Source organism: Chelmon rostratus, chromosome 14, assembly GCF_017976325.1.
Source record: "Chelmon rostratus isolate fCheRos1 chromosome 14, fCheRos1.pri, whole genome shotgun sequence".
Lineage (NCBI taxonomy): Eukaryota > Metazoa > Chordata > Actinopteri > Chaetodontiformes > Chaetodontidae > Chelmon > Chelmon rostratus.
The window spans coordinates 22,546,216-22,572,154 of record NC_055671.1 but is presented as its reverse complement, the minus strand read 5'-3'; the positions used below and the strand labels follow the sequence as shown (position 1 = coordinate 22,572,154).

Sequence of the window (25,939 nt, the reverse complement as noted above, 5' to 3'; positions counted from 1 at the left end):
CCATACTATGCTACACCGGACTAAAAGCTAAAACTAATCATGTGAATATAATGTATTGCACCTTCCTCTACATTTTTATGTATTTTATTGATTCATACATTTTTTTTAAAGTCAGGTTTGGTCCTCTATATATGGGCGGCAAAACAGTATTTTATACTTCAGCGTGACAGCATCTTATCAGCATGTGCAATCAAGCAAGCGATGTGCTCTGCAGCTTTAATGTAGATGAGTGTCCTGCAGTGCAGCAACATAGAGGAGCATGTTCCAGTGGAGACACACTGAGTGCACTCCAACCCTTGTGGATGAAATGTAAAGCTCCATTTTCCTGCAGACACCTCCATAAATCTGGTGGACCGTGGACTCCTGCATGTACTGTATTGATCATTAGTGGTGAAAGCATTAAGGCAGTATTACTCAAGTAAGATCCATTCACTAATATTAAACATAAGCAGCTACAACCGCGTTTGTGAGCTGAATGAGCTTAGTTAAACTCTAACCCCGCTGGCTGCTGTCCTACTCCGGCCCCAGAGTCCCCAGGGGAGACATCTGGCATGAAGGGACCATTTTCCACTAAGATTCACACACAAATAAATCTGGCTAATGATGCATTATCGCTGCACACACTCAGAACATCACCTGGCATCACACCAGCTTCTTAAAGTAGTGAGTCGCTGCTGTAGTCTGTGAGAAAAATACTAAAGGAAAAACAAGGGGCTGGAGGCATCCCAGTGACCTTTTTGATTGTTGTGTTCTGGATAATCTCTTTATGTATCATGTCGGAGTCTCAAGGAAACAGCATCGCACTCCATGAGTCGACGTTATTTCCAGCTAAAACAGCACAATGGTGACCCAGACTGTCCTCAGAATACAGCAACCAGCCACCACCCAGAAAGTTACAGAAAAACCAGCTTAAGGAGATGTGTTTCTAGATGAAATAGTACCAACACATTCAGGGTGTTTCAATGTCTGAACATATACTGGACAGCAAAAGTCTGCTGTGAAAAGGTCTGTTGTAACATTGATGATCCTCTGATTTTGCACCATCATGAGGTCAAAATGTTATTTTGTCCCACTTGGATATGCTTAAATACCTGCAAAACAAATGACATCAGCTGCACCTTTTGTTTAGTGCTAATAAGCAAATGTTAGCATGCAAACACACAAAACATGGTGAACCTAGTAAATGTTAATCGCTAAAAATCAACATTTTAACATTATAGCTGAGCACAGCCTCACTGAGGTGATAGCATGACTGTAGCATCTTAATCTTGCAAGACTTTAAAAATGTGCACTGCAAAAATTTGTCATTAAATCATCCATTGTGTGCAGGATACATCGAGAGTTAAACATGACTGGACCTTGCTGGGTGATTTGCAACAGATACTGTAAACAAAACAGGTGGGTTTATTATCTGAATGCGTTAGCCGAGCCACACTTTGTCTTCACACTGCCACGCAAACACATCCTCAAACCTCAAAACTAACAATCACAGCCAGCCAAGAACAGCAGAGCACCGTTTCACCGGGTTCATTATGAGTCCACGGCAACCTGAGAGGAAAAACCCTCTTTTTATCACCTCTCACCCCCCCTCCCTCCCGACTAGCCAAAATAGCTCCAACAGACACACAATGTAGGAATGTTATTCACCCTTGCTAGACCTTTCAGGACCTTTCAAAACAAAGTGTGGGTCAGCAGTAATTGTGCCCAATGCCCAGCAGCACCCAGGGAGCCGGGATCCTGTTTACACCTCTGCCAACGCCATCCTCCAACCGCTGTGACGGATTCTTGTAAGTCCACCCGGGTCTGGGATCTGTTTCGAAGGAGCTGCTGAGTGTTTTCTAACCAGCGAAGGAGTTTTCCAGTTTTGGAGGATCAATCTGCCAGGAAGGAGTTCTTCTGGACTTGTTAAGGTGATGATGATGATGTTGTGTGATTGATGACTGGACGCTGATGCGTGGCGTTCAGCAGGAGCAGGGATTTAGCTGCTGCTTCCTATTGTTGTTACACATCATGTGGCCTGCAGCAGGGTTGGAGGTGTATCAGAGGTCTTGGGGTTGTGCCAAGAACAGCCAAAATACCAAATTTATTATACTTTAACCTCAAGATGTTACAGATCTCAGATTATATTATTATACTGTAGTATACTGTAAGATTGGTGATGTGCTCACAATCTAATTTAGCATGATTGGGATTAGATTGTTTTCTCCTGTCGAGATTTATCAGTTTTATAGACCAGATCATTTGTTCTGAATTTGGCAAAACTGCACTTTCATTCTTTGCACCTGGGCCTGGAATCATTCATAAGACAACACTGCCTTCATACCAGGAATTATCTCAGGTCATTGAGCTTCAGTCTTTCCATATTTAATTTAAATCTGGCCTGAAGCTGTACCTAACTATTATAGATACAAATACTAATAAACTCAAATAAACACAACTCAAAGTTGTGCTGAATAATTGCCATGCAGGCCAAGATCCTGGAAGATGAGAGTTCAATAAAGGGTGTTTCTGCTTCTTTCTGTGTCTGCGTACCAGCCACAGTCACCAACACTTCCTGTTCGTGGTGTGTTGAAGTGAAAGTGACGGCATTCTTGTTTCTATCAGACTGAAGATGTCTTTTAAGAGACGGCTGCTGTCCATGTTGTTGTGCTGTGTCTACTGCGTGGCCTCGCTCTTCTGCCTCCACCCAAACCGCAACAACTGCTTCTCCGTCGGAGCTCGGTGAGTGTGGACAACGTCTGTATGCACAAATGTATAAGAGCTTTTTTTTACAGTGACAACAAATGACCTAGACAGCGATCACATTTTCCTTTGGGATGCGATCAGTGTGTAGACAATGCGGCATGTTCTCTGGGATTAATATATATGTATGTATGTATGTATATATATATATATATATATATATATATATATATATATATATATATATATATATATATATATATATATATGCACGTCTCTGTTCATTCCTCACACTCCTTAACTGTTTCATCCTTCTCTACAGGAATCTGGTGTCAGTCGTCCAGCAGCTTTACCAGCGTGTAATTCGACTGCTGCGCACCACTCTCTGATCCGCAGCGTTTTAAACCAATAACTCCAGACCTGTCCTGCCACTGTGGCTGTTGTCAAGCATGCCCTCCTGTGGTGCAGCACCTATTAAAAAGAAGAAGAAGAAGCACAGGAAGAGGAGTGGTGTCACTCCACTCTTGGACTGTGAAGTTTCCACCTCCTGCCCTGCTGTGTCCGCCAGTTCTCTGCGTATATTCTAGATGAGGAGAATGTGTCTGAAAATGACTTATTTTTTACTGAGATTAACATTGCGGGTATCTGCTGTGTGAGATGTGAGTGAGGTGGAAAGGACAGCTGTTGTTTAAATGCATTTAAGGGTTCAGTGCTTTGCTGTTTACTACACCAGCTGAAGAATGAAGCTTCAAGAAACTCCTGGCTTGTTGCTAGTTGAAATTCCTGGACATGCTGGTGGTGTTGTTAAAACGTATGATAGTGTAAATCTTCCTTCATTGGGGAAGATTGTGCACTGTAGTTGGCAGACAGCACCTGGGGTGTGAGTGTGAGCTGTTCAGAGTGAAGCTTGAAACAAACATATTGGAGGTTTTCACAGGTCTAATATTTTGGAAAACCTACCCAAACTAAACATGCATGAATTCATTTTCAAGCAAAGATCTGGAAGGAGACCGGATCTGCAAAGGACCCGATAGGTAAATCAGATGCGATGTGGTCAACCCAAAGAGAGCTCTAGGACTGGCAGCAGTAGGGAGCAGTAGTTGAAAATGCCATGTGATCAGAGCTGATAGTGAGTCATTACCCCCTACTTAAGCACACATATGCTTCATCAACACTTGGCTTGTGCTTTGCAAGCGCCTGGCACAGAACTTAACTGTTTACCGTAACTCAACATGTATCTTTACTTCCTGTGGAGGTGAAAGAGCTCTATAGGGGTAATACAGCAAGAGACACGTCAAATGTTGCTGCTAGTATGCCCTTCACTACTATTGCAGGAGTGAAGCTACAGTTGCAGGTGCATTGTGTTAAGAATTTCAGGTGTCATGTTTCTGAAGGCAACAGTGTGTAGACGTATCTTTGCATAGCTAGAAGCATCCTCTGTTGGGTGCATATGTAGGGTATGTTTTGGGGCTTAAGAGGCGAAGAGAGAAATAATGATGAAAAAATAAATAATAATTCAAAAGGGAGTGGTAGGGAGACCTCAAACACACTGAGGCAAGAGCTTATAGGAGCCTACGCAACTACTACTAATTGATTGGTAGCATAATAGAAAAACAGCTTACAGTTGCAGCATGCATGTCCCCGGTTTTAATTATGCAGGTTTTGAGATACCTTTGACATTTGTGCCTCTACTCCAACACAAAGGAGGTGAAGGGAATTTAGTTAGTAGTACTCCAGCAGTGAGAAATTACATTTAAAGAATCCAGCAGAGAAATGTCTTTCCAAACACACGTCGCTGTTACTCTGGATAATTCACAGACCGCTTTCCAGTAATTTTTACCCATGTTTTCCTCCAGTATTCTTCACTGAAAACTGTTTACACTGAGCTCACAGTGACGTCGCTTTTAGACATTCAACAACAAAAAAAGCTAGAGAGGACAGTCTCACATCCTGTAATGGTGTCAGAAAAGATGGATGTTGCAAGAAATATCAACATGTTTACTTGTATGAGGGTAGAGGTCACCTGAAGGTTAAAAAGCTGCTGGTTTGAAAGAGAATTCATGTTTATATGATTGAGAAAAGGTGAGGTGAATAAAGGTGGATTCACATCGAGGTAGATAACTATAAAGAAATATGACGTCAATACGTCCGCATACCTAAATGACTGAACAGGTCGATTGCCAATGACTCCCAAAACAACGCTTATCACCATTGGAGAGTACCAATGACAGGCGTACCAGACCTGGACCAGACCTTCGTCGTCACGTGGTTAACCTCGTGAAACGGTCACAGTTGGCTTAGGTCAAGCACCAAAACTACATGGTTAGGTTGAGGAAAAGATCATCATTTGGCTAAAATAAATATATTACTGTTACTTAAGTGACATTAACTTAATTGGTCTCCTGGGTGAAAGTCCTGTGTTTGTTTGACCCATCCACTCACCCCACCTCCTCCATATGCAGACTTTCCTGCTCTTTACACTATGTCACATGACTTCCTCCGTTGCTCCTGTCATAATTATTACAGCCACTATAGGTCGATAGCTAACAATCAGCGTAAATGTGAGTCGGAATAAGCTCCTTCACAGACTACCTACTGTATATGGCATGGTAACTCACTGCAGTGATTATTTATTTGAGGAACAACTGATGGCAGATGACAAGTTATGTGAATGGGTTTTAATATCATCCGCCGCCTGAAAAGATGATATATGTTTTAGCTTGGCTCTGAGTGTCAGTGTGTGGCTGCGGTGACATCTGAGTGAATGTGTAGCACTCCCTCCAGCATTAGCCTGTCCGCCCCAGAAACCCCAAGGTGATATAAGTCAAGCTGTTTGCTTAACTAAATGAAACTCGGTGGATAAACACTGGGTGACTGTGACAGTTGTCTATTGAGGTATGATGATTGATGACTTTAAGTATAGGTCCTATTTCTCACTGCAGTCAGTCCCTTAACACTCTGTATGACATACAGATACCTTCTGTTACTTGATATGATTATTGAACTCAATTGATCCACTCCAATAAAGCAAAAGTAATTTTCTTTAAAAGCTGTTGTCATTTTTCATTTTTATCTATCTATCTAGTTCAAATTAAGGCAAGAAAGTTGTACACCATTTTAATGGCTTTGCCTACTATTTGAATCATGACATTTCATACATTCAAGAGTCATGAAACAAGGCACTAAGGTCACAATCATTTGGGTTCCTGCTCATTCTGGGTAATAAAGACCGGACAAACAAGCTTTTATGAAAAAGTTCAAACTGTATTAAACTTTCACAATTACAAACACTATAGGGAAACTGCCAGAAACTGTAGAACATCTGCTTGTTAGTTGCAGGAAATATACACCAGGGGGATGGCATTAAAAGAGGAGATTTGCAGGATTAAAGACCGTACTGGTGTGTGCTGGAAATGGACAAGGCAGAGGACGCTAAGCAGGACTGACAAACCGGACACTGCAGGAGTTCACTACCTCCAGGAGATGGCAGTAATGAGACACTGGGGATGCCAGCTGCCGCTAAACCTTTAAGGAAAAGAAGAAGAAGCAGAAACTCACTTCTGGTGTACTTGACATTAGCTGAAATGGGAAGCTAACAGCAGGTGAAGTTTTCCGCTTGGACTTCAGTAAAGTCAAACCGCGTATCTGAAGTAACTGATGGAAAACCAAGTCAAATAGCAGCGCGCGGATTTTTATCGACACCATAGGTAGGTGACATCTCGGCTTCACTTCGGGAACGACTTACTATCTGTTAAACCTCGCTAACAAGCTGGCTCGTAATTTCCACAAGTGCTAGCTGACTAGCCATTAGCCTAGCAGGAGCCATCTGCTTCGAGCTAACCGCTCGAAAGAGTTGGGACGGCCATCTCTGATAAAGACGATTAAAATGCACGATTTTCTGCAATTAAAATTCCACATCATAACTATAAGAGTGTCTTATAATCCCCTAATCACTTAGTGTCCGTTTATCTTCTGAGATGATAGCGCTAAGCATGTGAAATAACTTGATTTAATTCTCGTGACACTGTTGCTGTCACCCAACTGTCACTTATGGTTTACCCTCCCCGGCACTCCAGCCAATTAAATCGCTTAAAATTTTGATTGACTGAACTCACAGCCAATAGCAACCCCACAACAAATATGATGGCTCTCTCTGCTGTGTTCGACACAGCGGGCGTCTCTTTCCGGCGCAGTACGCTGGGATGCTGATGCTGCGGAGGCTCCTTGCTCCTTGAATTGTAGCATCATTGCATCTCAATGTTTATCGACATGTTGTATTGCCTGAGGTTGCAGCACTGTGTTGACCTCTGTTTGGGGGGACTACTGTTGTTTTTAGCGGGGCTGCAGCAGGTGGAAGCAGCCGCCGCCGCGGAGATGGCCAACTTGAACTGGAAGCCGTTCATCTACGGAGGGATGGCCTCGATTGTCGCAGAATTCGGTAGGCTACGTGATGCACCACAACATGCATCCCTATAACCGCCATGTATATTGTTGGGTTTGTACGCTGTAATGTCATCGCAGTATATGATGTATGCAAATATATCTATATTTTTAATTCCATGAATTTGCTGTCGTAGGAAATGTCTGCATCGGCACCTGCAAAGTGATGGTAGCGCTTCAAAAAGGCAACGATTCATCCAGATTATTTGATATCAAAGCTCTTTGGTGCACATTATATATGCATCGTCCTGCAACTGCGGATGTACACAATTCACAAAGTTAGAATTCTGTTAGGGTTGTTGGTGCACACGCACGCTGTTTATTTTATAACACACCATAACGTTAGCCTGCTGGTTTCTTATAGTTATTATCCTGACCGTTAGGCTTAGATTTTACCTGCCAGATATTATCTTTGCATTTGAGTCACAGAGCATCACTTTATCTAGAAAATTATATATATTTAGATCATCTGCTGCTTGATAAAAAATGTATTTAACCAGAATTTTTTTTTAAAGTTTTAGTAAGTATTTTTATATGATTGATGTTGCTCTTTGTTTTATTGAAAATCCTAAAAAAATGTTTCCTGCTCTGTGACTTCAATGTAACTTCATGATTAGGGCTGCAACTAATGATTGTTTTCATTGTTGATATGAATCTGTCCATTATCAATTAATTGATTAGTTGTTTGGTTTATAAAATGTAAGAAAATGGTGAAAAATGTCAATCAGTGTTTCCCAAAGCTCTAGATGACGTGCTTAAATGTCCTGTTTTATCCATAACCTGAAGATATTCAGTTCCCTGTCATAGAGGAGTGAAGAAATCAGATAATATTGAAAATATGTAATTGTTGCAACTCTATTAATGATAATACATGAGAGGTGAAAATAAGGCGTATCTGTTGGAATAAAGTTTATTAATATCCTGTGAGGGATTTGTTATGACTGAAAGTTACAAACCACAGTATATCTGCAAAATATCCTCTATGTCTAATCATTGTTCACTTAAACATTTTTAAAACCTTACTGCCATGGATATCTTTTTTTTCGTAGTTGCTATTTATTATGATCATTCTTCTCATGCTTTTAATCCTTAGGGACATTTCCCATTGACCTGACTAAGACCCGGCTACAGGTCCAGGGTCAGTCCCAGTACACAGAGGTGCGCTACAGAGGCATGTTCCACGCCCTCTTTAGGATCGGCAAGGAGGAAGGCATCCGCGCGCTCTACTCTGGGTATGCAACATGCTTTTTTAAGATCTGCTCAAAAATCACAATCTATTTACGCCCACAGTTTGGCCAGCACAGATGATTTTTTTTATAAGGTCAGACAAGTAGTGGCTGAGGGCAATTTTCACAAAAACTGAGTATAATACAATAAAATTGATCCCAGTGGGGAAGTAGTTGTTTTGTTGTTTTATCAAGTGAAATCCCAGCATGCTTCCTTCACCATTCACATTGCTCACAGGAAACCGCTCCATAATCACACAAATGTGAATATGTAATGATAATACTTATGTGTAATGCCTTTGTTTGTGTGGATGTGGCAATCATTTTCAAGTTCCTGTCAATTTAACACATGTGGAGATTCATTACAGCTGTATTTACCGAAGCATTACATTTTTTGGGTAGATGTACATAAAATCAATCACTGACATGGGCGTGGGTGTGGGCGCCATCAGTGTGTGACAGCACAGCGGTAGTCTATCCATTAATGCAGTTCAGTCGTTGTGCATGTTTGATGAGAATGAAATAAACAGAGGCTGTGATTTAACTTTGACTGCATATGTACTGGGGTTAACGACATTGATCATCCCGGCACACTCTACTCTGAACCACTTTACCACAAAACTGTTGCTTTTACTTAATGCATATATGCTGAAGAACACCTTAGCTACGGAATGGTCTGTCTACTTGCTAGTTTTATTAAAGGCTAATCCACTTAAACTAGGTCTCAGTCTTAAGGTTAAGGACGAAGGTTTGTGGAAAACGTTGAAACAGTTACCTTAGAATTTCATTTCCAGGAAGTGTGAATACATTCGCAGATGTCTTTCAGTTAAACTCAGTGTTCTGTTGAGTACATTTAGTTACTTCTTCTAGCTACAGGCTAGAATGCTCCATGCTGATGGAAACAGCTTGTGTTCAATACAATATGCAGTGATAAGCTGTCACACTCTGTGGGTGGTTGAACTGTGATATTGCTGAATCCAACCACAGATTTGAAAGACGCCCAGTGGGACAATGTGTTCCATTTTAAAAGAAAGCGCTTCTCGTGATTCAAGTGTTTTGTGGCTGCAGCTGTTAAGATTCATCTCTGCTTTTGATAGACAATAAGCCTGCATTTCATGCTCCTCAGTAAGACTCAAATTTTGCTGCTGTGCATTCGAAGCCACGCGCCTCTCTTCTTCTGCACCTGCCTTGAGTTTACCCCCAGGGTGAAGGTTAATAAACATATTTGACCTCTCCTCTCAGGATTTCTCCTGCCTTGTTGAGACAAGCTTCTTACGGGACAATCAAGATAGGAACGTACAACTCTCTGAAGAGGCTGTTTGTCAGTCGTCCAGAAGGTGAGTGTTTGCCTCAAACATCCTGTCCTCTACCTTTCTGCTCAGCTCTGCTTATAAACTCTTTTATCTTAAGGCTTTAAACGTACAGCCTGCCTATAAGGAAGGAAACCCGCCCTTTAATTCACAGGCTTTGGTTAGTGTCAGAGAGGTGACCAGAGACCCTGAATGCATTTTTGACTCTAAGATATTAATCTGGAACAACAGCTGGCAAACAATGAGCTATGGGAGATGGTCTGAAAGATACTGACAGGAAGATATATTAAATTTGGATTCATATTTGCATGGCGGCTCCGACTGTTTTCAGGCTGATGCAATCTCCTGCAAACGAAGTTGGGCCTATAAGCCTTAGTGACAGCCCTAACCCAGGTAAAAGCCCTGTGAGCCCTCCGGCACCACAACAGGCAGAACTGTTTACAGCCAACTCAAACAAAAAAAAAAACCTTGAACTGATGTGGTAGAATATTGCCTGCGAGGCAATTCATAAAAAATCTCTAGACTGCAGCGATTTTTTCTGCAATAAAAGAAAACAACATTAAATTCTGGACTTTCCTTCTGAGTGGTCCCTGAACGCAACACGCATGTTGCGGTTATTTGATGTGACATGAATGCATCAGGCAACTGTCAAGAAAAGAAAAGTACATGTGGAAAAAAGTGTCACAAGTGTGACAGTTTAGATAGTTATATACATTTGAAAGTATTGCTTCCTGGGGAAATAAATACATTTGTATGTACAAATTTAACTTTCTATCTGAGAATTCTAACTAAGTTTATATTATTTTGATGAAATTTGTTATGTCCAAGATAAGTTTAACTCAGCCGAATTTCAGAATTTTATATTTACCAGTTAAAATTTTTGGAAAAACAATTGAATGAAAAGAAGTTAATATTTGAAGTCCAACTTAATGTTTCTAACACGGTTGAAAACGCTAACTTAATCCTTTTGACCTTCAAAAACGTTTAGTAAGTGTTCTGTTAGTATCATCATTGTTAGGTGAGCCAAAATGTTCTCTTGTCCAAATTTCTGACCTTGCATATATTATCATATTCTTATGTGTCAGTCTGAGAGTCTCTCATTCACTTTCCTTCTGTTTGGACTCAAAGCATCTTTGGTGCCTCAAACAGCTCAAACCCCTTGCTTGCCTTCTCTCCTCTTTGTTTATGCTGGGACACTTTACATGTGTGTTTGGTGTTTTGGTGGTAGGTTTTTCTGTTTACATGCAGACATGGATGAAAGAGGCTTCAAGTACGAAGTGGCAGGACTTAAACCACAATTGAAGTCATTCAGAAATTTAAAGAATTTGCCCCTTGGAATCAATAAAGTGGAGCTTAGCTAATTGTAATTTACTTTACCTTACTTTTGTGATCCATCAGAATCAGAAATGGTGAGATAAATAATGTAGGATCAATGCACAAAGTGCACAGCAGTTTGCCCTGGTGATACTGGTGCCATGACCCTCATCAACGACATTTCACTAAATATATTTCTTTACACAGTATTAGTGTATGGCTGTACACTCCACACACCCACCAAAAAACAGGTTGGATATATCGAAACTACCTATGTTGACCCGTCTGGAAGCAGAGTGAGTGTGTTAACCTGCCGGCACTAATTCTCAAGCTAAGTAAATAAAATGAGAGCAAAGAGTTTCCAGGAAGGAGGGAAGGAAGGATGGCATAGAGAGGGATTAGTGGAGACAGGACACTGCAGCTGTTAAAGCTCTGACGTGCTTTATTCTCCTATCTGAGACAGATCCAAACGAATTTTTATGTATTTCATTGACCCGAAAATAGTAAAATCTCCTGACAAACACCCAGAATGATTGTTTTCACCAGGATGCCTCAAATCAGTCACAACTTAAAGGCTTTTTGGAAGGAAACTGACTTAATTTATTCAGAGAAGAGCTGAAAGAATTAGTTGATTAGTCGATCAACAGGAAATTTTTTCAAACAACAAAATTTAAAATACACAGAATGATCATAATTAAATAATAATAATCTACAGGTTAATTGATCATGAAAATAATGGTTAGTTGTATCACTAAATTAGAGCAGTGCATCAAGCACTGGTCCTATTATAATCCTTGCATTTAAAGCGTGCACCATAAGGTCAAAACAACTGTCAAGTTGAAGAGGAAACAGGAACCTCACATTCACCACATTTGTAAAAAAAAAACAAAAAAAAAAAAAACATAGTAATGGGTAAAGTGGACATAGACATAAACACACACAAAAAATCAACAGAGATGTTCACTTCATCCTCCCTGTAGAGAAACAGCCTTTCAGTTATCAGCCAAATGGGTTTGCGCTACATTTATCAGCGATTTGCCGGCATGTTTCCAAGATTCACAGGAAGTGTGACCACAGGCTCCGTTTCTTCCTTTATTCCCTCTTTGTCTGCCTTTTTATTTGTCCTTCATCATTTCCTGTTGACTGGTTCCTTCTTTTTCTGGCACTACATTTTCATTATCTCCATTCTTTTTCTCCGTCCTCTTTCTTCCACTTTGCTTTGTTCTCGTCTTCCCCTCTGCTCCTCTCAATATTTAATGGGCAATTAGTGTATCTCAGATAATATGAATAATAGAGTAGATCAAGGCAGGAGAAAAGCAGTGAGTGATTGGAAAGAATGAAAGAGTGAAGTTGTATTTTGTACCTCCTTGAAAGCAATAGATCAACATTTTGGAAAATAATCTTGAGATGAGAAGATTGATACGAATCTCACGCCTGTGCATTAAGAATGGATCCGAGTTGTGATGTGTTTAGCATAGCTTAGCATAAACACTGGATCCTGTGGGAAACTGTTAGCCTGGCTCTGTCCAAAGTGACAAAAAACACATTGTGTCTTGTTTGTTTAACCTCTACGTATTTGAATATGAAAAACTGACAATTTTGTGATTTTTGGAAGGGTCACATGCGGGAACTAATTTTTAATAAACAACAGTTTTATCCATACGCCCAGTACTTCTGTGCAGCATCTCCAGCTACAGTGCTGCTTGCCGATAACGGCAGTGAGAACAGTTTATGGTTTCGGTCCCTTTAAGTTCTCAATGGTACCGATGGAAAGCTGCACACATAATAGGATGTTATTCACTGAGACAGAGATCCAGCACGTAGCCTTCCCCCAAAACCACAAATAGACATTTCTGTTATGGGTTAAACACATGTGTCAGCACCAATGAACCAGGGCAAATGTCTTGTGCATTCAGTGTACTCACTCACTGAATAGTAACGTTCCTAAAGGTGAAAAGTACACGAGTGAAGGAAGCAAGGAGGGACACTAATTTGGGGATGAAGAATTCTTGTTGCTGATCTCACCCTCTTGATGTTTTTTTGTTTCTGTTGATTGTTTGCCTTTCCACTCTGCATGCCCTGTGCCACGATGGTGCCACTGTGTTTTGAATGCTTGTTTTGATACAGGCTTGGGTTTGCCCTGTGGTTGTGGTGGGATCGAACGCCCCGTTCCCCTGTCCAAAAAATGAGCGGCGCGAGGACCGCCACACTAACTGTTGGTCAGATTGATCAAGGATAACTGTAACTATTGTTCTGAACTCAATACATTATTATTTTGTCTCCTCCTCCTCCTTCTTCTTACTCCAGTGTAGATGCCATGCTGGGTTACTACTAATAAGATCCACCACTTGCTAACACTGACAAACTCTGCCGCGGCTAATTGCTAATAGTGTTTCTTTAAAGCCAGTGTGTAGAGTGTGCAGTCTGTCAGACAGTAATTTCAAATCATTATCAGCGTTGGTTTTGATCTGCTTGGAATGCCAGACGGGTGGAGTTTAACACATCATGAGAGAGAGAGACCAGTGTCAGACAGTTTTAACAGTTTAAAGGTCCATCAAGTTTAGCTTTGTGGCCAACAGCTCATGTTGCTGTACAGTTAACTCCACCCATGTGATGTTCCAAGTAGGTTAGAGCAAGTATGACCACCTGTATGCAGGTAATATACAGTAAATTAGACACAATGATTTATTTGTAAGGAGCTCTAAGTAGTCAACAATAATCCCTGAAAATAACTGCTTGTCTGTAAGACACTTTTTTTGTCCTTTCTGACTTTCTCGTAGCTCAATTTGCAACTTTGCTGGAATCAATCAGGATGTAAAAGACAATCAGTTGTATCTGTTAAATGCACATTTAAAGTGTCATTTTCAACACACTAGTTTGTCTCTTGTTTGGGTCGGCGAATAACTTTTTTTTTTTTTTAAGAGATCTAAAGAATAAGAAGTGGTGCATACCTGCTATGATAAAACATTTGATAAAGGCAGATGTCTAAAATCAGATGATTTAATCAGATTATCAGATGAACACATATGAGAAGTGTTTAAAGGGCTGATTCTGTCTCTTATAGTTTGCTGTTTCATGATTTAATTGACTGGCCTTGATCAAGAGCTGTAAGTGAGCTTGTTAAGTTAATTTTAGATAAAGATGCCGCCATGTTGCTTTTGCTTCAATTGACCTTTTGGTGGACATGCAGGACATGTGCCTTTTAACATGTACTTGGTCGCTTGCATGTACCTGTGTTAATCTGTGTACATTGCTTAAAAGCAGCTGTTAAATAAAGCAGCTAAAACTTGTGAATAATGCATTTCAAGTGCATTTTAGCATCTGTTAATATACAAATAATTTATAATAATAATAACAGTTGAACAGGGCTGTTGTCTCAGGTTTTGTCCCAACCAGATCAAGTATTGTATTGAAAATGACACAGTTTCTCAAAGTGGAGAGCATGCATGATAATGTTAAGATGAATATAACATGTAACATGCCTCTAGACATCTATACATAGGAAATTATCGGCTGATCTGTTTGTGTTTGGCTGCCTGCGTCAGTTAATATAATTTTTTGTCTATTTCCTGCCAGACGAGACCATGGTCATCAACGTCTTCTGTGGTGTCGTGTCTGGAGTCCTGTCCTCCTCTCTGGCCAACCCCACTGACGTCCTCAAGGTGATTCTTAATGCTGGAGACAAGGCTCAGACTGAAATGCCAGCACATCAATATATCAAAGCAGTGCTTAGCTAAGCCTTTATTGAATAGTAGCTAAAGATCGGCCCTGCCATCCACTGCGAATTTTAAATCATTCTCAGATTTAATCTTTTTTTTATGTTTTAATTATTATTACTTTGCACGTTTAGTGCAAATCCCGGAGATCAGGTTTTGTGCCAAGAGTAATAATAGTAATTTTTTAAATAATGAAATAGTCCAGTGGATTTACAATATTCCTGCAGCTGCTGAAAGTGAATCCTTGTCCTGAATTGAGACGCTCTGTGAAGTGCTGTGTTGTAAATTGTGGGCTAAAAATGTTTGACCACTTTTGTGTTTGTTTGTGTTTTTGTTCCAGATCAGAATGCAGGCGCAGGGCAGTCTGCTTCAAGGCAGCATGATGTCCAACTTCATCAACATCTACCAGACAGAGGGCACCAGGGGGCTGTGGAGGGTGAGTGTTGGATTACTTGCGGATGTGGACGTGCATTATGGATGTATTTGTCATGGAGACTGTGTTCCAAGAAGGCGAACTGTTCATTCTTTATGAGTTTTTAATTTTTATTGGACTGCATGGCTCAAACTGTCAAAATACAAAATGTTAAATCATTAATGACACTTAATTCCAAGCATGTGCTGAAACAGAGACCCAAGCGAATAAAACTGTCGTCAGTGTTTCATTCATTTAACAGCTTACTGTTCCCAGCAGGTCCCAAACCAAGCACCTCCTTTACAAGCTAGAATTTTATAATGACTCAAATGAAAGTGTGAAAACGGTGTGAAAGGGGTTGCCTAGAGCCTAGAAAGAATTATAACTTGAATCTGCAGCTCTCCTTGGCTTTAAGGTGGACATAGTGGAGCATTTAGCAACTAAAAGAGCTATTTCCCCCCAGGAGATGGTAGAGACCAAAATCTGATCTTAAACGGAGTGAATATTAGACTTAGATTCACCAGGTGGCCTGAAACACTATTAAAAATTAGTGATAACATTTCTCCTTAACTGTTGAATGGGATTGGTACAGGATATGTTTAGCCTATCTTAGCACAATGCCTAAAGGCCGGGGGAAATAGCTAGCCACTTAAAAAAAAAGGAAAATTACACTTTCAGCATCTCCATCTCCATCTTATTTCCATGTTTTTTCTTGTGAGCTTGTAATATGAACTTGCATGTTCTCACTGATGAGTTGTACACTAGTAGTACAGTCAGACTTTTTTATCTTCGTCATCGTCGTCCTCCTCAGGGTGTCATCCCCACGGCGCAGCGAGCAGCCATTGTCGTTGGGGTGGAGCTTCCTGTCTATGACATAACGAAGAAGCACCTCCTTCGCTCTGGCCTCATGGGAGACACTATTTTGGCCCATTTCATGTAAGTTTATTTATTCTGTGGTCATCCTTTATGATCATGCAATACATTCTTAAGTATTGTTTCAACAGTGATGAGGACTGCACTGGAAGCTAGCGGCTGCACCAAGTTATGACATTGAAGCCACCTTCTTTATCAGTATGTTTTGTTTGTGTTGTTTGAACAGGTGGACATTTGTATCAAACTCCGCTTTGAACAGGTCTGTTAACCTTGTTCCATGTCTGGATGTGTGTACAGCTCAAGTTTCACGTGTGGCCTGGCGGGGGCGCTAGCCTCCAACCCTGTGGACGTGGTCCGGACCCGCATGATGAACCAGCGAGTTTTGTCGGGAGGCCCCATGTACAAAGGAACACTGGACGGAGTGATGCAGACGTGGAAGAATGAGGGCTTCTTCGCTCTCTATAAGGGATTCTGGCCTAACTGGCTGCGACTGGGGCCTTGGAACATCATTGTATCCTTTAAAACCTGAAAACAGAGACGTTGTTACACAGGAACGTGGAGTCTACAATCCGTCAAAACAGGATGCCGGTTGGAACAAGTCTGTTTATCCCAGTCGATCTTCCTTGCAGTCTTATTCAATAGAGGCTGGGGCCTCCAGCGTTGCAGAGAGAACCAGGCCATAATTTGATACAGGCTTCTATAAGAGACACCCTTTTTATTTTCCCTTTTCACTAAGTAACACAAAATGAACACTTCCTCAGTGTGAACCTTTTGTCTTCAGAAATTAATGATAATGTACCTTTTTACAGCAGTAACCTCAACCACTCTGTTCCACTCTCTTTTCATTCACTTATTTTTTGTCATCACTTCTATTTTGACATTTTTGCTTCCTTCCTGTCTCTTAATCCTCCCTTTTCCTCGTAGGCTTTAAAAATCTGCAGGAAGTATTGAGCTTTATTGATGGTAGCTTAACAACAGCTGAGTCGAAATGATTAGAAATACTTAATGAATGAAAGTTTACTTGTTTATACTAATGAAGTGCTGTGGAAATTAACATTATTCTGAATTTACTGTGTGCATCATTACCGTCCAGCCAATTTAGCCCCAAATCAATGTTTTTGTTGCCACTAGTTGAGTATCGCCTTTTATTTGAGAATATGATGAACTAGTTATTCTGAAGACGAAAGCTCTGAAATATCCATGTTAATCTTTAACCGTGCTAAGTCCTGTAGATCAAAGTTGAGCCTGGGAAGGTCTTGCATCAGGCGAGATCGCTCATTTTGTGTCAGTCCGCTTGTATGAATCCTGAAGCCTTCCTTAACACACCGCTCAGTTCTTCATCACCTTCGAGCAGCTGAAGAAGCTCCCGTTTTAACACCAGCAGGAAGTGGGACCTCGCTGGTCTGACAGACTGTGTCGGGCGTAGGTGGGGTGTGAGCACGGCAGCACCTGGAGTTTTGGCACCAGTATATTCACACTCCCTTCAGATTCATACCAATGATACAGTACGGTATCAGTCATCTCCTCACGCTCATTGAAATCTTATGTTGATTTCTCTCTTTTTTTTTTTTTTTTTTGCAAAGTGTTTATTTATTGTCACTGGTTCTGTTTTTATACTGTTTTAAGGATTGCTGCTTCATGATTAGTCGCTCCCTCAATCACTTTTGACACTCCCCAGGCAGCTAAATGTTTGGTTGTAGCAGACTAAGGGTGAAAGACGAGGTTTATTTAAAGCTTACCGCTGTGGTCTGCCTCAGCGGGATCTTTTGAATTTTGGCCTTTCTTAAATGACAAACAGAGATGATGCTTCTGATTGCTTGCTCAGGATTCCTACTCAGGATTCCTACTCAGATCTGAAAAAACACAGGAAATGAATTTATTATTGAGTCTATGAATTGCAGAATGTCAGTTCAGACGTGCATGGCTACGTAGTTAGAGGAGGTGTGAAACCGAAGAACGAATATGAAATTTTAACGTGAATGCTGTGTAGGAAGCCTGTATTTTAATGGCGTTTGCACTGCATGACAAGTGCTTGGGAAATAAGTCAGATTTAACTGTTGAATGCTGAGGAGTTGCATGGAAGACGACAAACTGACTGTTACAGGTAGTGAGTTTACTGAGAGAGAAGAGCATTATGAATTCACACTGACAGAAAAGAGGAAATATTTCTCAACAGCACTTGAGATGAGTTCATCTCTGTATGGAAAATGACACTCATTCATGTGTGTATGTTGTGATCTGCGGTATATTAAGGTGTCAAACAAAGGTGTCGCAAAGCCTCTGAAATCCCACACTGCATTTTTAATCTTAAAGTTTAGTCAGTTGCCAGAAAGCCACTCAACACATGAAGTTTTTCTCTTTTTGTTGTTCATTGTTTGTTAGGAAAAGCAGTTTCCAGAGACATACTGGAACACCAGCTCTGAATATCTGTAATCTTAAAGAACCACGACTGAAACAATCAGAAATCTGAACCAAAGCCTCTTATGACAGAAGACAAAACACTTTTTTTTCTCTTGTTTTTATTTTTGAGGAAATATTTAATCCAGATCAATCGCTCCCTTTGTTTGTTTTTGCTGTAGAGACATTTCCATTTCGTTCACCTCCAGTCTGCTGCAGTATTAGGAGCTAGCGGGTCGTGAGCGGTGCTTGATGTCATGATTTCACTAACCATCCGGTGCGTAATGGAAATGGCTGTACAGACTCAGAGGAAAGGAGGTGGATGTATTTTATCTAACGCATGTCCAGGTGTACATATGATGCCTTTTTGTGCTACTTTTACTGTTGTGTCCCTCGTTCGAGGTAAAGTCATGGCATGAAGAGACAGCTGATGTGGATGGATGGTGGGAAAGAGGACCTTTGTGCCAAAATTTGTTCTTATCAAACTGGGTCGAATTTATTTGCAGATAATTCTGAACAAGGTTTTGTTTGCAGCTACTTGAGTCTGTGTGAAATTCAGGTTTACAGGAAAGATAGCGTAGCAAGTCTGGAACTGAAACATGTTTGAATTCTCTAAACTTAACCAACGTAAAACAGACCAAATGCATTTTTTCAGTAAGTTGTGCTTTTGATTATTTATGGAAAGCCATAAATTGTGTTAAAACTTGCTATGAATTATGTGCAAATACTGACTTACTTGTTTGACTTGTGCAGTACAGGATTGCAGCCTCCTCGCCACGTGACCTCACTCTTTCATCCACCTGCATTACCAAACCCTTTTTTAATGTCAGTGTTTTCAGTAGTTTTTATTTTCGTCCGTTTTGGTTATGCTAATCACAGCGGTTGTTTTTGTTGGTTTGTTTTTTTGTTTAGATGGTCAGTGATTTCCCATCATGGAAGCAATTCTCTGTGGCTCTTATCATCAGATTGGTGTCACAAAAACAATCTTGAGACTGAAACAAGTCGTCTGTCATGACGGCACGAACCTGCTGAATCGACACACGCTGAAAATATGTTTAATTTTTTTAATTTCTAGCTTGAACAGCACTGGCACCAGCACTTCTACAGATAAACTGCTGTAGGCAGCGTCGCTGTTCCCTGCTCTGTAATGCAGTTGGCTTGTTCTATTCGAGACTGTAAACCAAATTGACTCGTGGTCTCGTGTTCAGTCTTACCTCTTAGTTTGCTCTCACCTCCATACAGTAGAATGTAGTAGAAAGCTTGTAAGGATTTTGTGAATGAGGTTTTCCCTCGACAGCCTTCTGCCTGCTTCTTGTGCTCTTGATTAAAAACACACGTGGTGTCCTTCTGCCCTTGAATGCATCGCTGGTCGTCGCAGCTGCATAAATCTCACAAGCTGTCTTTTTTTTTTTTTTTAATTGATCCTGACTGTAGGATCCAAACTGAAAAACCCTATCAGCAGTGTCAAATTCGAGGCGTATTCCTGCCTTGTGTTGTGAAGATATTTGAATACAGCCCTGGAGTCGTGGCAGAGTTGCAGTCACAGTCTTACACTTTACCTGCGATGATGTTTCTCCTCTGCTTTACTGATGCCTCAATACCATATCGAGTGTTTGGTTTTAGCGTGTTTTCTTTTAGTTGCTGTCTACAGCTTAAGCTTACACTTCTCAATATTGAAGTTAAAATTTTAAAGCCAGTTATTTCAGTGCATTTGTGAGGAGATGTGTTCCGTGTTACTGCAGTAGTCATGCTTTCCTGAGCCTTTTCAACCGTCTTAGCAGTTATACATAGTCCTCGAGTACAGCGACGTATCACAGTATCAACCAGCGCGATCTACGATTCATCTAGAAACGCTTACCTTCCTGTAAACTGCTGCAAAGGGATTCTCATGCGGTTTATTTCAAGTTTAATCAGCTTTTCATGTAACCATGAACTGTTAGTGAAAATCAGCTTATAGATATTCAGCGTGAGTGCAGAGTTGATCTGCGTGCAGGGGTTGAGGCTCAGGCTGAGGTCAGATCAATACGGATACATTTGAAAACGTGTTTTTGGTTTCATCCACACTGAGGTGACAAAACTGTGCTTTAATCTGCTGTAATGATTTTAGCTCAGGAGGATTAGATGATTAACCACCCAATATATCAAACGTTCTCTGGTTCCACCTTCCAAAATTGAAAAATTTACTAATTTTCTGTGTTTTATATCATAGTGAAGTGAATATTTCTGAGTTTTGACAGACAAAACAAACAGTATCAGGACATCAGAGTCATTTTTCAGTTCTGTGAAATTCTAATGGGAAGTTGATTAATAAATAAATAATAAAAAGATGAACAGTCCTTTAGAAAAGAAACATGCCAGTGTGGATGGAAACCTGTGTGATCCATGTTAATGTGGACGTTACTGATCATTACAGATATTTATTGAACATGTTGTTTTTGTCTGTTCACATAAGTTACAGTAGTGTCACAACATAAATGTGCATTTTAAGGTAAATTTCAAACTCGGGACTTAGACTTCGGTCTGAATGGAACTAAATGTACGTCTATCAGACAGACATTTCCAGCCCATAAAGTTGCGTTTAGACGTTGCAGCAGATGGAAAAAGAAAACCCAAAACTCAAAATTGTTAATGACGTTTTTTTTTGTGTGCTGGCAACTGGCAACTTTCTCTGTGTGCGTTTTTGCACATTATGTGAATGTAAATGCTAATGCGACGCTAAATTATTAGACGGCATAGAAGGAAGTGATGTCAGGACACAAAAGACACTGTCTTACCTCTAATTGTGTCTCTGGTGGTGTTTTTAAGTCAGTTGGATGTGCTGACACTTGAATCAGCTGGACGTGTGGAGCGGTGACTGACGCTCATCAGCTGATGTTTGTGTGCTTGTTGAAAATGATCTGACTGAAGTTTTTCTTCTCAGTGTTCATGAATCATGTTCTTGTAAAGAACGTGTGGTTCTCAGCTGATCGTTGTCACATCCTAGCAGGCTGTGTTCACTTCTGCTCCGTGTTACCTGAACTGTCCGGCCTTTAAACATCCTGTCGTCCACCTCTGTGATTGTCTTTGTGCTGTAAAAAGTGTTGCTTTGGTAAAATTATATTTGGGAATTTTATATTTTAAGCTTTTTAGAGTTTCAGCGCTATTCTATTTTAAAAGAGTTCTGCTTTTTATGTTGATTGGATTTGACCATAGAATGATTCATCTATTTATTTTAGTCTGTTCAGTGGATGCTGCTGTTCATTCCTGCTAAACTTCCTTTACAAAGCATTAAATGCTCACAGTGGCAAGTTTTCTTTTCTTTTTGTGTTCTAATCTGAACTGTTACTAAGTGCTCCGAGTCTCATGAATTTGTTGACCAAATATTTTTAGTAGCCCCCTTCCTTTCAAGCAGAGAGGGCATAAAAATTAGCCAAATAGAAATCGGCACATTTGTCCGTTTTAAATGCTGGTGCGATCTGGACCGCATCCGTTTTGTGAGAACAGAATTCACTAATGATACTTGGTTTAAGAAGGGACGTCTTGTGTGGCCTCATTTTAGCCGAAACCTTGGTGGGTGTAAACAGATTTACGTTCCACCCCCCGCCCCTCGTTCACTCTGAACACGTCGTCCGTTTCCCAAGTCGCAGCCCAGCTGTGCGTAAAATGTGTCGGCAGCTAATAAACCACACTAGCTTTGAGCTAGTTCATTCTCGACCTTGGGAGTAATAATCAGACAATGTAATCTTGCTTTTTCCGGTGCTTTCTTTAGTGGTCCATGACCTCTGACCTCTTCCCAGCTGCTGCTGTGACTGCTTTTGATCTGATGATCACAGACAGCTGATGTTTCTTGTGCTTCTTCTGTTGTCTCTGTTGTAATATCCCACTAAAGGGCGTCCTGTCTGCAGGGTGGAGCAGCAGGGTACGCCAGGTGTTGAGTCGTTGCGCTTGAGGACTGTGGCAAGACGTAAGAGGGTCCCACTGTGTTCCTGTCCTGGTCCTTGTCCTGTCATGATCCATTCGCTGTATTGTACTCTGCATCTCACAGTCTTCATCAGCAGATTAGACTTTGCCCCGTTGAAAGCTCCAGAAAAGAAAGAAAGTGAAAGAAAATTCAGAAAGTTGAGCTCAAGTCACGGTTATCTGGGCAGAGAAGTAGCTTTGACAGCAGTTTGAATCAGAGAGGCTCACAGTGTTTTCTCACACTCAAACAATGAAATAAAGGTCCAGAAGTCTGCTGCGTAGCCCAAATCATACAACAAAAACACAAGTCTTTGTGTTCAAAGCACATTTGGATTTTGTTCTGCTTTTGCGATGCTCATGATTGTGTAACGCTTCATCTTTATGAAAGAGAGATTGAGAGAAAGAAAAGTCAGAAAGTAGCTCTCTCCCGACGACACAGCAGCACCACTGCTGACTGTTGTTGTTGCTGGTGTGCCATGTTATCAGACTTTTCAAAGCTTTCATCTTTAAACTTTTAAACCAGTCAAAAATCTTCCAGTTTTCTGTCTCTTAACACAGATTCAGACGTGTGATCCCTTTCCTTTTTGCTTTTACTTTTTTTTTTTCCTTGCTCGAGCACATTTTCCCGTCCCATGTTAAACAAGAGAACTGTTACACTGATCAAATTAAAAAGTTATCAGTCATTCATTGAATTGGATTTCTGCATCATTCCTCCTGATAGTTTTCCCTGGACACTGGACCCCGGTGACGCTTTAATGAACATATTCTTCATTTAAAGGCCAAAGTTGTGTACTAAAGAAACGTTCATATTTAAGGGAGTTATTTGTGTTCCACTTTGATCAAGATGCTTCAGTCAGACTGTTTCGTCATTCTGATTTTAAAATACTTCGAGTGTGGCGTCTGACAGGAGAAGAAAATCTATCAATATTTTTCTACATTTTCTCTTCACGTCCTCTTATCATTTGCACTTTGGTGTGTCATTGCTGTCTATAACCTTTATGCTTGTTCACTCGATGAATTTCTATGGTGGAAGTTACTTTTTTTCTTTGACAGAATGGGTGTGGCTTTATATAAATTCAGTGTTCACTCAAATAAAATATATACTGTGACCGTTTCTGTATCAGATCATTTCTTTTTGCTCGCTGGGCTTCTCCTGCATTGGTTTGGGAGACCAGAGGATGACGTTTCAAATCTTTGGGTCAGTCTGTGTGACACCACACGGTGGAGCTGCTGAGTCAAAGATAGCATGACATTCTCCCCTAAAACACTGAATGTGTAAAACAGGGAAGTAAAACATGACAGATCTAGAATTATAACGCAAAGCAGAGACAGTGTGAAAACAGAACTGGAGAATCATTTTTATTGTTGATGAATCTTCAGGTCAGTTTTTAATTCATTACTTTTATTTTAGAAAAAAAAGCAAAGAGATTTGTAAAAATACATCCATTATAGTTTTTATGCAAAATGCAGCATTTCCCAGGCTCTCTTTCTCATGGAAAGCAAAGTGGCCAAAGACTTGACGATACTGTGGATTACTCCACAAAGGCTGGAAAAAGACCCTGCAAATGATGAGTACAAACATGTTCAGCTGAGCCAGAGATGCTTTGGTTTAATCTTGATGATTAGAATGGATTACTCTGCACCGTGTTTCACCAAATGTGAAAGACTTATTAGTAGGTCTGAAATGTTCAGTTGATTAAATAGTCAATTGAGAGAAAAATCAACTATTTTTGGAATTGATGAATCCTTTTAAATCTTTTCTCGAACAAAACAATCAAACATTCTTTGGTTCCAGCTACATCAATCTGAGGATTTGCATCTTTTTTCTGTTTTATGTAATTATATAATTATTATTATTTATATAATTAGAAACTGAATACCTTTGGACAAGTAATGAAAGCATCACCTTTTGACTATTTTCTGACATTTTATTTAACAAACCATATAAAAAAACTGCTATTTATTAGCAACACTTCACTGATACCTGTGTGTCCCATTAGTGGCTGTTTGTCTCCACCTAGTGGCTGGTTTAGATTCAGCAGCTTTTCCACCTTGATGAACTGTATTTTTTAAAGATATTCTTATGGACAGTCAGTCATCAAAAACTTGTGATGTGCAGCCAAACATTGTTCAAATGTACAAAACTTTATTTTGAATTATAATGGAAGTCCTGACATTTCCTAACATACCATGTTATGTCAGGCAGAATGTTTGGAAAACATATAAATGATGCTCATCACTGGACCTACGATTTGCAACAGGAACTCGACAAGCAGCAGGATGAGCAGTCTGTGTCTGACTCAGAACTACATGACAGAAAAAACACACAACTGAAAGTCAAGGATGACACAAAACAGTATCTCCACCAGCAGGAGGTGATTACAAGTCTGCAAAGACACGAAATATCATATACTTAAAATATAATGGCTGTTATTGTTCACACAGTGTTCATTTAATTCATTTTGAAATGTGTATTTTAATGGCGACTCTTTGGTCAATTAAAATTCAACACTTTTGATCATCAATTTACATACAAATGACTCAATAATCACATCTAATAGGCCAACAATAAACATTAAACATACTGTAGACTAAGCTAAGAGGTTTGTGTTTTCTTTGTTTGCTCACACGTTTTAATCATGCTGATATTCAAATTCTGTCTAGCACATGTTCATAAGCGTAATTATGATGTTTCACATTAACAGAAAAACTCCTGTGCAGAAGCTAGTCGCAGTGTTTTAGCTGCTTGGCAGTAAAATCTGAAATTTAAAAGTCCTGCATACATGCAGTTAGATTAAGCTTTAAGCAGGATGCTATCAATAAAGCCCATTATTTAGCCAAAATAACAGGCAAGCTAGTGTCCCTCTGGAGTCCTGGTTCATTTCGATGAATTCTTCCAGACTTTCTATGCTTTCATTTGCATCTCTGTTAAGCATCTGTCCTCTCCCAACATGCACAGCGTCTTTTTGTCCAGCAGAAACTCTGCTGTGAGTCTCATTTATCATCTTATTTTAAAGAGTTTAAACCTGAAATACAAGACAAATGACACGGTTGCCCATAAAAATGAACAAATATTTAGTGGTGATTACTCAAAAATATTTCTTAGGACAGTTCAAGGGTGTAAAAAAATATTGCTCCACTATTTATGTGCACAAACACAGCAGAAAATGTAATAAAAAATGAAAGTAAAGTCTATTTAGACATAAGTGATTTTATCACAATGCATTTTTTATTGAAAGTCTGTAAATCACTGAAAATAATTCACAGTTTTGCTTGGTGTACACACATCAGCTATTAAAGTGAATTTTAACTGTGATGTAAGTGCTTAATCAATTACACACACAGTGTCATTAAGTCAACCACCTTCAGGTGTGCCAGCTTTCCACACAGCTGACCTGTGGGCTCATTTAAGTAAACTAAGGAGTGACTGACTGATGAGTATCTGATGTATGTGAGGTTTCCACCGCTGAACAAGCTGCTGCTTTGTGCACATGTTTAGACACATGTAGATGTATTTATGTTGTTATTTATTGGCGTAGCCTCGTCACACTAGAATCAAAGCTGAGTTCTCTCTAGAGCTCCAGCAGCAAATATGTTTGCTTCAGTCATCTGGCCTCCAGTTTGTTAGTT

At 40.1% G+C, this 25,939-nt stretch overlaps 1 protein-coding gene across 1 annotated transcript; it reads left to right on the top strand.

Annotated features, from left to right (window-relative positions):
- The first annotated feature begins 6,260 nt into the window (after positions 1 to 6,260).
- Positions 6,261 to 23,418, top strand: slc25a14 (solute carrier family 25 member 14). Its single transcript, XM_041952412.1, has 9 exons — positions 6,261 to 6,389; positions 7,019 to 7,120; positions 8,216 to 8,354; positions 9,591 to 9,685; positions 14,549 to 14,634; positions 15,029 to 15,124; positions 15,912 to 16,036; positions 16,271 to 16,484; positions 17,307 to 23,418. The coding sequence occupies exons 2-9, from the start codon at positions 7,057 to 7,059 to the stop codon at positions 17,346 to 17,348; spliced, it is 861 nt and encodes a 286-aa protein (XP_041808346.1). The 5' UTR covers positions 6,261 to 6,389; positions 7,019 to 7,056; the 3' UTR covers positions 17,349 to 23,418.
- The last annotated feature ends 2,521 nt before the right edge of the window (positions 23,419 to 25,939 follow it).